Source organism: Apium graveolens, chromosome 7 (assembly GCF_009905375.1).
Source record: "Apium graveolens cultivar Ventura chromosome 7, ASM990537v1, whole genome shotgun sequence".
NCBI classification, from domain to species: domain Eukaryota; kingdom Viridiplantae; phylum Streptophyta; class Magnoliopsida; order Apiales; family Apiaceae; genus Apium; species Apium graveolens.
The window spans coordinates 236548085-236562634 of record NC_133653.1 but is presented as its reverse complement, the minus strand read 5'-3'; the positions used below and the strand labels follow the sequence as shown (position 1 = coordinate 236562634).

General features: G+C 35.3%; 1 protein-coding gene across 1 annotated transcript; it reads right to left on the bottom strand.

Moving 5' to 3' along the window:
• Positions 1-5300: 5300 nt before the first annotated feature.
• Positions 5301-6065, bottom strand: LOC141674568 (uncharacterized). The gene has a single exon (XM_074481279.1). It carries the CDS (start codon positions 6063-6065, stop codon positions 5301-5303), a length of 765 nt encoding a protein of 254 aa, XP_074337380.1.
• Positions 6066-14550: the final 8485 nt, after the last annotated feature.

Genomic DNA, 14550 nt, shown 5'->3' with positions numbered 1-14550 from the left:
TCATGCAAGTGTTCTGAACTTTCTCGAGATATTTCATAGTTGATTAATAGTCTTGTTTCATATTGCAAGTGCTTTGAAGCACTGAACCCTAAACTTTGATTTCAGTTGTTGATCTTTGAGTCGTAAACCTTATTCTTTCTGAACCATTTATTGTTGTATACCCGAATACGAATCACAGATATACGATACTACTCCATAAATATATACAAACTAGATGCCAAACACTGACTCAAATTGCTTACATACCCAAACCATTGTACTTTATGCTTTGAAAGACCAAATCCTTGTAAACTTGAAACTTTGATTCCTTTGTTATCTAATTCTTTCATTACCTAACAGCCATTCTTTGAAATTGACATATTGATCCTTTGTGAAGATTGCAACCATTTCATTATTAAATATCCAATATTGCTTATGATTTTTTTATTGCTTTACATTGTTTATTCTATTATTATGTTAGAATTGGATTGTTATATAAAATTATGGACCAGATTCGTGGTCAGACCAGATTGGTGGTCAAGTTAGGCCAATGTGTGCCTTGGATCCAGTAATTAGAGCAGAGTTGTGTGCCTTGCTCGGGGTTAGTGCGTGACTGATCAGCAGCCTATCCTTGGTTTTAAAAATAAAAATATAATATCTAATTTTAAATCATTAATCATTGTTCACTTGATACCTTAATCCTTTTCACTTGATGATCATTATTCTCAGTCTTGTCAATGTGACTTGCTGAGCTAGTTAGCTCATTTGTGCGATGTTGTTTATGTTCTTTTCCAATTAAGAAGGAACCTGTTGGTAGCGAGGATCCCCAATCCAGTACGAGAGCTAGGGGTCCAGTTTGATCGAGTTAAGCTAGGTGACAGCTTTTGGAATAGTTTAAGTATATGAAGTTTGTAATAATGTTTAATATTCGGTTGTAAGTTTGAATAGTTGGGATTTGGGCGTTTATAATATAAGTGTGTGTGTGTAGCTTGTGTACATACTTTAACCTGTTGCAATCTGTGGTAGTTGGTAAATGGGGTCACTGCATATTATTATTATCTTTATCACTGTAATAAGCAGGTTATAAATAAGATGTGTGTGTGTGGACCCAAACTTCTGACCCGGGTTTGGAGGGCGCCACAACATGCAAGTGCTAAAATTAATGTATCTTGAAGGAAAAATGGCATGCAAGAGTTTAAACTTTGTGAAACAACATTTTAAAGAACAAGACTTTCAAAAAAATAACATGCATGGTCATTTTTATAAAAACTACCCAAGATCAATACTCTAAACATTCGGCTCTTAAGAAATCATTGCCAAATGTTTATGAACAAGATTATGACTTGAAAAAATAGAAGTATAACAGCTCTCCAAGATCACATCTTGCTCATTTCTATAAGCCACCATGGTTGAAACATTGAGTTCACAAGAACTAAGGCCTCAACTTCGGCTTCCTCAACATGCATACATAAAACTCACCTCAAAATGAAGCTACTTCACTAAATGATGAAGATCTTGACTTGACTAACTTGAGAAGTAAAAGAAAATGATGAGAAAGTGAAGAAAATGGCAAGAATGAGGGTGGGGGTGAGTTCGACCGAGGGGGAGGGAAGAGAGGAGAGGGTGAGATATTTGGATGGGTATGTAATGAAAATGAAGGCACTCACTTGGTTTTTGTCTCTTTAATTAGATTAAAATGGTAGTGGAATGGGGAATGTATATAAATGTCTCTCTTGCTAGTAGTGACAAAAATGCATGCAAGGTTAAAGAAGTAAACTAGGAAGTTAGTGGGGTTGGAATTGACGGTCTTAGCCTTGGACCCTATTATAAACCAAAATGCATGCAAGGGTATACTAGTAATCTATTAATTAATAAAAGTATGATTAAGAAGAATGAATTTTAGTAAATAAAATATAACTTCATAAATCACAAAATTAATACCATAAATACTATGAGATTTTAGAAGTTTTATAAAATTGTTTTAAAAAATTTTGAACAAAAATATATTTTTAAAAGAATTTTCTAAGATCAATACCCTATTAAACAAGCCATAATAAATATAATTAAAAATTCTAATCCACTTAAAAAAATATAAGTAATTTGATTCTAAGCCGAATGATAATCTAACGTCTAATCACAATTATTACACTTATTATCTATTCACAATAACTCAAATATTATTTAATCGCGTAACGAATTTTGCTTGCTTACATTTAATTATACGCTTATAAATAATCTAACGATATTCGCAATGCCATACTACAAAGAATATACGAACACATTGAATTCACATAAATTTTGATATGTAATACACAAAAATTTATATAGCACAAAATAAAATATTTTATTACATTCATATCAAATATTTACAGGTGTTACGACCTTCCCCCCTTAAAGGATTCTGTCCCTAGAATATAAGTAAACAGACGAGGATAGTTATCTAACATATCACTTTCTAATTCCCATGTTGACTCTTCAACTTTGGGATTTCTCCACAAAACTTTAACTAAAGGAACTATTCTATTCCTTAGCACTTTATCTTTTCTATCTAAATTCAAACCTATTGCTCGACATAAGACAAATCTGGCTCAATCTCGACTGGTTCATTCTCTATGATTCATTTGGTGTCGGGGTTGAACTTCTTAAGCAACGATACGTGAAAAACATTGTGAATGTGCTGCATTTGAGGCGGTAACGCCAACTCGTACACCACTTTTCTAACTTTACCCAAAATCTCAAATGGTCCAACAAATCTTGGACTCAACTTTCCCTTCTTACCAAATCTAGCTATCCCTTTCTAAGGCGACACTTTCAATAGAACGGGTTCTCCTATTTCATACTCTACGTCCTTTCTGCGTGGATCAGCATACTTTCGTTGTCAATCAATTTCGAATCAAATCTACCGGTTCTTTCATTTGTTGAATCAGTTCGGGGCCAATTACCTTTTGCTCTCGAACTTCATCCTAATAAATAGGTGATCTACACTTCCTTCCATAAAGCGCTTCGTATGGGGGCATTCCAATACTGGCATGAAAGCTATTATTATACAAAAACTCTACCAAAGGCAAATGTTCATCCCAATTTCCTTTGAAGTCCAAAGCACGGGATCTCAACATGTCTTCTATGGTCTGAATCGTGTGCTCACTTTGTCCATCCGTGTGTGGGTAATAGGCAGTGCTCATTTCGAGTCGAGTACCCAAATGTTCTTGGAATTGCTTCCAAAATCTGGAGTTGAAACGAGGGTCTCTATCCGACACAATAGATACTAGTACTCCATGGCGAGTAACAATTTCCTTTAGATACATATGAATCAGCTTATCCATTGAGAATCTCTCGTTGATCAGTAGAAAATGAGCCGACTTAGTCAATCAATGAATTAGTCGTGATTAGATTTTGTCCATGGTAATCTAACTATAAAGCCCATTGCAATGTGCTCCCACTTCCATTCAGGTATCTCTAAGGGTTAAATTAGCCCACTCGGTCTCTGATGTTCAGCTTTTACTCTTTGACAAGTGTAACATCTACTAATTCATTGAGCAATCTCCTTCTTCATATCCGACCACCAAAAGTTCTGTTTCAAATCTTGATATATTTTTGTGCTTCCTAGGTGAATAGAAAATTCTGAGTTGTGAGCATCATTTAAAATCTCATTCTTAAATTCTTCCACGTTCGGTATCCAAATTCTTGATGAGAATCTTAGAATTCCTTGGTTGTCTTTTTGAGTGCAAATCTCTTCTCCGGTCAACTCATTCATCCTTTGTTTTATTACTTCTTCTTGGCACTTCTTAATCTTTCCTATCAATTCTGGTTGGAAAGTCATCGTACAAATCATTTGTGTAGGCACACTTGGAGCTCGAATCTCAATTCCCATCTTCTCAAATTCCTTTGATAACTCTTGGGCCATAGTCAACATATTCAATCTCTCCTTGCGACTCAAAGCATCCGCTACTACATTTGCTTTCCCAGAATGATAATTGATCATGCAATCATAGTCCTTAATTAACTCCAACCATCTTCGTTGCCTCATGTTTAATTCCTTTTGAGTGAAAATGTACTACAGGCTCTTGTGATCCGTATGTATCTCGCATTTCTCTCCATATAGGTAATATCTCCACAGCTTTAAAGCAAATATAATTGCATCCAGTTCCAAGTCATGAGTTGGATACCTTTGCTCGTGAGGCTTAAGTTGTCTTGACGTGTATGCTATCACCTTCCCGTGTTGCATTAAAACACAACCCAATCCTTTGTGTGATGCATCACTGAATATTACAAAGTCTCCTTGATCATTTGGCAGGGTTAATACTGGAACGGTGACTAACTTGTGCTTCAATTCTTGAAAACTCTTCTCCCAACTCTCTGTCCATTCAAACTTCTCATTCTTTTGGTTCAATTTTGTCAATGGTACTACAGTCTTTGAGAAATCCTTCACAAATATTCGGTAATATCCGGCCAATCCCATGAAACTTCTAACTGCATTCGGGGTCTTCGGCCTTTCCTAATTCATTACAGCTTCTACCTTTACTGGATCAACTCGAATACCTTCACTTCCGACAATATGTCCTAGAAACTGAACTTCTCGCAGCCAGAATTCACACTTTGAAAACTTGGCATATAACTTCTCCTTTCTTAAAGTCTCCAAAGCTATTCTCAGATGTTCAACATGTTCTTCCTCGGTCTTTGAGTATATTAGAATGTCGTCGATAAACATAATGACAAACTTGTCCAAATACTCCTTGAATGCTCGGTTCATCAAATCCATAAAGGCGGTTAGCGCATTTGTCAATCCGAATGCCATAACTAGAAACTCGTAATGTCAGTATCTGGTTTTGAAAGCAGTCTTTGGTATGTCTTCCGGCTTAATCTTCAACTGATGATATCCCGATCATAAGTTAATCTTCAAGAAGTAAGTTGCTTCCTTAAGTTGATCAAACAAGTCATCGATACGAGTTAAAGGGTACCTATTCTTAATTGTCAATTTGTTCAACTCTCTATAGTCGATGCACAGTCTCATACTTCCATATTTCAATTTCACAAACAGAACTGGAGCACCCCACGGATATACGCTCGGCCTTATAACTCCTTTATCCAATAACTCTTGTAGTTGCTTGGCCAATTCCTTCATTTCTGCTGATGCCATACGATAAGGTGCCTTCGATACAGGTTCCACGTCGGGCGCTAAGTCGATAGAAAACTCAATTTGACGATTAGGAGGAAATCCAGGAAGTTCGTCTGAAAATACATCGGGAAATTTGCTAACTATCGGGATACTTTCTCTATTCAGTTTCTCCTTAGATCTATCAACTACATGAGCCGAATACCCTTTACACCCTTGTTTTAATAACTTTTTTAGCTTGAATCATTGTCAAGAATGTTTTAACTTGTTTCTGTCCTTTAAACTCTACTTTCTTTCCTTGAGGGGACTTAAAAATCACTTTCTTCTTCTTATAATCTATTTGAGCACCATGTTCTGCTAACCAATCCATTCCTAATATAACATCAAATTCTCCTAGTTGAAAAGGTATAAGGGAAGCAGGGAAACTATAGCCTGAAATCTCTACTTTACACCGAGGGTAAATAGTTTTAACAGATACTTGTTCTTGATTAGCCACAATGATAGATAAGGGTTCAACTAAAAGTTCAATTTCACAATTCAACTTGCCAACAAAAGATTCAGATATAAAAGATCTAGCAGCTCCGGAATCAAATAGCACTTTAGCATTGATGTTGTTGACAGAAAGCGTACCTACCACAACTTCAGAACTTTGAATAGCATCCTTGATATTCATGTTGAATGTCCGGGCCTGAGCAGGATATGAGGGAGGGAACACTGGAGTTATAGATTCAGAAGGTTGATCTGAAGGTAGTTGAAGAATTGGAACAGAAGATGTCATTGCTCGATTGTAAGGGGCGGATGTCAATTGCATCAACTTGTTATTTCCGGGGGTCTTGCAATCCCTCGACATGTGACCGGTCTTTCCATACTTCAAACATATAATAGGAGGGTTCGAGTTCCGACACTCATTCACATAATGACCTTTCGAATTGTACTTGTAATAAACGATGTCAGCCTTATTGCAGTTACCCATGTATTTCTTGTTGCAGAATTTACACTACGGATTTGTTGCTTGCTAGGATCTTTATCCACTTGGCCCTTGAATCCTATTCTTATGACTCTTATTATCACCCTTCTTAAAGCTTCGGGGTCCTCCTTGGTTCTTGAATCCAAACTTTGAAATTCCTTCCACTTTGGCTCCCTTGAGCCAATCCTTCACCATTGTTTCCAAAATTTCTTTTCTTACTCTCTTTCTCCTTCAAGTTTTGATCACTTTCTCCTTCAATCACCATTGCCTTCTGGACTACTTCAGCACATATGTGGCCAATTCAAAATCAGCAACTCTGCTTCGTAGCCAAGGCTTCAATCCTTGTTGAAATCACTTCGCTCTCTTTTCTTCCGTGTCCACATAATCTCCAACAAACCTAGCCCATTCAGTGAATTTCTTCTCGTACTCTCTCACAGTCATTCCTTCTTGCTTCAATTCAAAGAACTTTAATTCCATTTGAGTCTGCATATACCTCGGGAAATACTTTTCTAAGAAAATCTTCTTGAATCTATCCCAAGTGATAACTTCTTCTTCTTCTAAAGCACGGGCTGACTCCCACCAATAGTTCGCTTCGCCTTTCAGAAAATAAGATGAATAATCGACCTTCTTTTCTTCCCTTACAACAGCTAGCATGAAAACTTTCTCCATCTCTTTAAGCCAAGATTGGGATTTTACAGGGTCTTGAGTTCCACAGAACTCCGGTGGTTTCACAGCTTGAAATGATTTGAAAGTTGTAGGGGTTGGTGGTGGTGGAGGTGGTTGTTGAAGTTGTTGCTGAAGGAGTTGTTGTCGTTGAGCAAGGATAACAGATTGTTGGTGAAGTATTTACATGAGTTGAGCCAAGTTGGGTGGTGGATCTTTATGATCCCCGGTGTTGGTGTTGCGAGCTCTACGAGGAGGCATGGTTCTAAATATAGATAAGAAAGATTTATTCACAGTTCAAATTTGCATACACCAGTTATAATAAGGGTAAATATCAAGTAATAAGGTCTTATTCAAGGGATATTTTAGGGAAAGATTAAACATGATCAAGTTCTAAAGGGATCAACAGAATTTAAACAACAAAATTCTATCTAAGCAAGTATATATCATGGTAATAAGATGGCAATATTATAGAGATAATTAAAGTGCGAAATTAACATTAGTTCAAATGAAAAGTGCGAATAGAGTACGAACATGAAATAAAGTGCAAATAAAGTCTTCCCAAAACAATCCAGGTACAAGGTACAAATGGAAATCAAAGTACTAATCAACAACGATGCTGGAGATAGGTAGACTATATGATAGTCTAAGATGATGGTGGTGGGGGGACAGGGGCACGGAGATGGCTAATCACTCGGCGGAGCTCGTTAGCAATGTCAATCGGTCCTCAGCCATCTGGATAATCTCCTCAAGTCTGGCTATCAATCGGGGTCAGTCAGGCTCGTCATTCAAGTTCTCGCGATACAACTGGTCCACCCTACGTCGAAGATTCGCGTTCTCGCCTTCCAGTCGATGAACCATCATTACCATTTGCTCGTAAGAGGGAATGGCACAGTAGAAGGAAATTCAGGAGTCGATGAGGATGATGCCTGTCAAATAGTTATACATATATACGCAATTATAAATAAAAGGGTCAGAAAACCTATAGATTCTAATGTCCCAAAACCCAAATGATCTAAGTTCATCTTATCCTCTAAATTTCTATCTTATATTCATTTATCCTATGTTGTTCAGTGACTCAAACCTGTGGCTCTAATACCAAAACTGTGACGGACCCACACTACTAACTAGCAGAAATATGCATAATATTAATTAAACAATAAAGTACTATAAAAGATAGAATATTAAAGCTACAACCCTTAACCACAATCCCCGAATCCACAGGAATGAGTTTGAACAACATCTAACATGTGATAACCGGTAATTATTGGAGCTATTTTATAAGTGCGATATATATATTCATAAATATTCTGTGTTATAAGGCCGATTATGCGGATTTGTTATATATTGCGTATAATTTTGTCGTATGGCATTGCGAGTGTTGCTAGAATATTTTTTTAAGCGTGTAACTCTCATACACGAGTAAGATTTTCGCTACGCGATTAATAAATAATTGAGATTTCTAGCAATTTAGTAATATTTGAATAGGTGCGATTAGGTGATAAATTTTTATTTTAATATTGTGGAATATAGTCAATTTACTTGCAATTTCTTGTGGGATCTATAATGTGATAATTATATTTTTCATGATTTATTAGTATGATAATATTAGAAAAACTATTTTAATATAAATTTTTTTGTCCGAAATTTTTGAAAACAATTTTATTAAACTTCTAAAATCTCATAGTATTTATGGTATTAATTTTGTAATTTTTGGATTTATATTTTAATTACTAAAACTCATTCTTTTTAAATACTCTTTTAATAGTTATTGAATTACAAGTGACCCTTGCATGCAAATTCCACCCAAATAGAGATCAAGGGTAAGACCGACCTTTCACCCTCCACTAACTCCATTTGATCAACTAAATGACCCATAAAACCTTGCATGCAAAATCTTTCTATTAGTGGGTGAAGGATAAAATGGTAAAAACAAGCTCCACTACCACTTGGATGAGACAAAAACTAATTAAAACACTCAACCTCACATCATTTCTTCACCAACACATCACTCCACTATCTCCTCTCCATACTCCCTCTCGGCCGCGCCTAAACCCTCCACACTTGGTTCTATATCATCATTTAAGGTTAGTTTCTTAGTTGCATGTGGTTAAATCCAAGCGTTTAACTTTGATTCTTGTGAATCTAGAGTTGAACTTAATGTGGCTCATAAAACTTGAGCAAGAGATGGTCTTGATGAAGTGTTTTGCTTCTAATTTCAAGCCATGATCTTGGCCTCAAGCATTAGGCAATGACTCCCAAGGAGCCGAATGAATTTTGTGGTTTGTGTGTTAGTTTTATTTGTTATCAAAAAGAAAGAGAATTTGCATGTGGCTTTCAAAGAACTGATGATCTTTTAAAATGTATTTTACAAAGTTTCCATCCTTGAATGCCATGATTTTTACAATAAAAGTTGAAGTTAATACTTCCATGTCGTAGTATAAGTGATATTTCAGACAAATGTGCTATGTGACTTAAATTTGAGTTTTTGTGCAATGCATGCCATGGTTTTTACTCTGAAATTCTAGTATGCTATGTGCCTTGATAAGTCATAATCAAATCTAGTAGCCATCAAGTTGATACCATGTATTTTTGGTTCGGATTTATGCTTAAAATTGCATATGTTAAAAAATCTGCCTTGTTATGCTCTCTGTTTTTGCCTTGGTAAATGACTTATATGGTTAGATTTATGCTCATAATTCCCATAAAATGATAGTAAATAGGGTTGTGTATATTATAGGTTAGATGTGTTGGTTTGATTGTTGGTTTCGGTGTTGAAATGGGAGTTAAGGTCGAAGGAGGCACACTAGGCACTAAGTAGCAGATTTTTTCACCATAAGTATAGGCTGTTTTAGTTGAGTTTTGGTGAGGCCTTTCTAGACCTGAGTTTACTGGAGTTAGGACTTGTGTTGTACTTGAGTCCATTGGCTTTTATTCGTTGAAAAACATGCATTTAGGTAGGTGCACACACACACATAGCCGAGAGTAGCTCAGAACATGGCAGGACTGCGTTAACTTGAACTTTGGTCGATTATAACCATGCCATAGGCTAGGCCTTCATGGGGCCTTGGTTTAAATGAGTATAATGCATCCTTAGGAAGCTTAAAAAACCATTAGAATTGAAAATTGAATGAGAAAAATGAGTTTTATGTAAGAAAAAATAGAGCAGAGTAAATTCAAGGGGGCTGGGCAGTGTCAACTTTGAGCAGAGGCCTAGAGAGGCCTAGGTGAGGCCTTGGCCTGACACCAAGTCTGAGAGTTAGGTTTAGGTCTTAAGAATCCATGGGAGATGGTTTTGTTAGAAGGCCCAATGCAGAAGTTAATATTTCTGCCAAATAACACAGGTAGTGCAAACTGATGCTAGCAGGGAACTTTAGTGTGAGTATTGATCTTTGTAAGCCTATAAGAGTGAGGCCCCTGAGTCTTACCAACTTTAGAAGTTAGTTCAGAGTCTTAAAAACCTTTGGGAAGTGGTTTGGAGTGAAGGCCCAAGGTGGAAACATCCTATTTTCACCAAGGCCCCCGAAGAGCACCCTTCGAGTGGCATTAGGAAGCTTTAGTGGTGTTTGTTGTAATTGGGACTTAGAGGTGAAAAGTCCGAGTGCTACATAGCATCTTTAGATTTAATTTAAGGTCAAAATAGATATATTGAAGCATTAGTAATAGTTTTTATGTGTTACTTGCTTATATGCTTAGGGATTTAGGTAATAATGACTAAGTATCATATGCCATGCCATTATGTGATTATGTGACTATGTGGATTACTTGAATTGCATATGATTAAGCTATGTGTATTCTTATAATTATAAGTTCTTATGTAATAGTATTTATGATAAGGGTAAAAGTTAGTCTAGGAGCTTATAGGCTTATAAGGTGTTAAAGGGTGAATAGTAATGAGGTTAACATAATGTGTAGGGGGAAGACTCGTGCCATCAAGATTGAATAATCTTAGAACTTTGAAAGGAAAGTTACACCCTTATCCTTATAATTGTTGCACGTATATACACTTTCCGTGAATGCTTAGCCATAATAATCACCTTGTCGATAATTATTTCAAATACTCCCGTTAATCACTCTTAACCTGGTTAATACTTTACCTTCGAATGTTTTCTTCCCTTGAATCTAATTCAATTAAGATGATACTAAATCTTTCCCTGGAATCCATGTTATAAATCATAAAAAATAAAATAAATATTTTCTTATCTTAGTGGATTGGACCTAGACGCAAGTCCTTTTCACGTTATTGATAAGCTCACATATAGCCTAGGGATCCCATTATATTTGAGAATCCAACGCAGTTCTGGATTACTTCACAGCTGATCATCGGCTGTAATCCGTAGCGTCCTAAAATGAATTTTGATGATTTTATATTTAAATGATTATAACATGTTGCCTGATGCCATGATACCATATGCCATGTTTCGATTAATATGATTCTACCATGCCTTTATATTATGACTTCATGTTTCTTATTGTCATTTTTACAAGCATCTATAACCTCTTGATTCATGGTCCCATGATTTTGGGGTAATGCCTTGTATAGTAGAACTGATAGTACTTGCTGATAATTTTAGCTCATTTTCTCGTATTTAACCCTGTTCTATAGCTAGCAATCATGGTTCGTGCCAAGCAGACCGCCCGTAAGTCAACCGGTAGGCAAGGTGAAGACCATTTGTGTAATGACTCGAATTTTTGAGACTTTGTAAAAACGTTTAATGAATAGTAACCCTGACAGACGGGGAAAACCTTTTAGCCCACACTATGTTGTGCATGAGAAAATGAGTTTCAGAGTTGACAACATGATTATACGTACCAAATGAGTGTATGTAAACGCTATTAGTTCTCGAATAAAACGAATTTTGAAAAAATGACCGTATTTACGAACCATCGAGGATTACAGGAACCACAATATAATTATGAATTTAAAACCCTACGGATTTATATCCAAGGACGATACTTCAAAACATAAAGAATAAATATGAAAGGATTTACGTCGCGAACCGTTTATGAGAAATTATTACGAAAACGATTAAGCGACCGAACGAACACGTAAATGAATAAATAAATATATCACGCTAACCAACCATGGTAGAAAAGTAACCATGATTACTTTTTCAAATAGTAAGCTAATCTATATAGGAATGATCACCTAAGGCCAAAGAATAGTAAGCTAAAGTCTAAAACAAACTAGCTTAGCTTGTAACCTAGGAAAGCTAGTAAGATTTGTCCAAGATATGCCAACATAACTCTAGTTTAGGTTATATACTAAAAGATATACAAATATATAACACAAGTATTATTCAAGAAGTAAGCAAGAAGCTCACAAAATCACTCTCTCTCTCTCTCTCTCTCTCTCTCTCTCTCTCTCTCTCTCTCTCTCTCTCTCTCTCTCTCTCTCTCTCTCTCTCTCTCTCTCTCTCTCTGTCCCAAAAGCCTTTCATTCGGTCCCAAGCAAAAAGAACAAGAAATCATTTTCAAAACTCCAAGCTCTAGTCATGGAAAAAATCCCTCATTAATTCTCAAGCTTCATACATCCTAAACTAAGGTAAGATATATTTTTAAGCTCATTTTATCAAGATTTGATGGGTGAAATAAATTCAAGAAAGATGATAGTGAATAGTATGAATAGTAACTTCTCTTTGGTTTCTTGATTTTAATGGTTGATTTAGGTTCCAAAAACCCTACCAAGCACTCCCAAGACTTCACCATCATCAAAAACACATCTCAATATTTCAAGAAAGGTATAAATATTTGACCCATCTTTATTTAAGGTTTAAGTTCAAGAATCTTTTGGAACATAGTTGTAAACCTAGTTTTGGTGAATGGTTTGTTGTAATCTTGATGTTTAGTTAAGTAGATTTAAGGTTGAGGAATGTTGCCTCAATAATATGATGTTCTTGAGAGGAGTTAGTGTCGTGATGATGATTTGATGATTGTTGGTGGTAGTATAGAGATTTGAGGCTTAAACGAAACTCGGATCGTAATCGTAATCTCGCTAAAACGAATAAAACATAACATTAAGTTTCTGCAGAATGTCCCGAATATATAAACTGTAGTTTCTCAAAAAATATCACTTTATTATGATATACAATGTTATAAGGATCTTTTAGGCGCTTGAATCGCTTAATTCCGATTTACGGATCAAAAGTTATGACCATTTTACTAAAAGTGATTTACGTGTCAAAAACTGATACGAATTAAGAACTTTGGAAATAGAAATGATCGACTTAAAAATATTCATAAATCATGAAATTTATACAGAGAGTGGTAAATAGAATTCCTTAACTGTTATAAAAATTTCAAGTGAAAATAATGATTTTTCAATTTTAAAAAAATATCGGAACCAAGACCGCGCGATTAGAAAGCCGTTAGAGCTCATAAGCGGAGCCGACGATGAATATGTAAACGGACATAAGGTACTTCGAAAAAGGAAGCGACCGTGACATGAATAAGTACTTAAAGAAATAATAAGGTTAAAGTAAGTGAGAAAATGAATAATAAGTAGTGTATAGGTATGAGTCACCGTGAATTAGAACGAGACCTAACAAAACGGTTTGTGTTTATGGTTATAGATTTTCGAGCGGATCCTAGAGGACCCTCTGCCTCGATTTACCCAGGAAAGTTTACGAACCCAACTCCATATACTGTTTTGTTGTAAAAGGATTGTTTTATTATCATTGCATAAATACCATGCTTGCCATGATACTTAGTAATTGAGTTTTCGCATAATGTAGCGATGTTGTACGATACGTATATGTCGTAAAATGTTTACCTCCGCTACGAGTGTGACGTATAATTATAAGACCGAGAGTCGGTCCGGATTTTAAAATAAAAACCTTGGAATCATTCCGGTGATATTTTAGGACGATTAAAGTCCGTAGTAGTGGTATTCCAAGGGACTTGGCGTCCACTTGCGAAATATTAAACACCTCGAACTTTTATTAAAATGATTTCCAAAAATAGTATTCCCTCAACTATATTTAATTACCCGGATGATGGATATTAATTAATTTATTCATTTAAAATAGGAGAATTATTCTCCAATAATTATTTATTTCAAATCTGATTAAGTATATTATTAAAGATTACTTTAATTACTTAAACATAAATTGGTTGAGGAATATTAATTCAAATATTCTTATAAAATATGATTATTCAAGTTTTAATTATTTAATAATTAATAATTGATTATTAAGTATTTATTAAATGATTTAATATTATTTAAAAATCATAAAACCTAATTTAAAATATTTTCAGAACTTAATATTAATATTTTCAGATCGTCAAAGAATATTATCTCGACGTATTTTAACTATTTTGAATATAGTTTCAAAAGAAACTCCCCCTTATTTAATTATCTGTTAATATTATCTGGATTGGTTTTCAGTTGTTTTTAGTCCGGCTTATTTACAAGTATGACTTATGTAAGATAATGAATAGGAAACAAATATTTGGCCGGCGGACTAACCTTACTTAGAGGTTATTTCCCGGGTAAGACTTAACTACTTTTGGGTTGTAATAATTATCACTTTATTCATTGATTTACTCTAGTAATGAATGGTTCGTTTCCAAGATAATAACCTATAAATGTGTGTGTGTGATAAATGTGGGGTTATAAAAGTGTGAGTATTTATATATTATGATAGAGATAAGTTTTATATAGTATTCAAGATGGCGTGACCTCCTAGATCCTTGACCCCGGATTTTGGGGCGCCACAGAAATGGTATCGGAGCCTTAGGTTATCAAATCTTGGAAACGATAGGATATAAAATATGTAGACATAAGAATAATAAATAATTAATTAGAGCTCAAGTCGAGTTCGGCGTC

Excerpts from the sequence above, each read along its gene's own strand:
- LOC141674568 (XM_074481279.1), bottom strand. The coding sequence starts at position 6,065 with ATGGGTAACTGCAATAAGGCTGACATCGTTTATTACAAGTACAATTCG.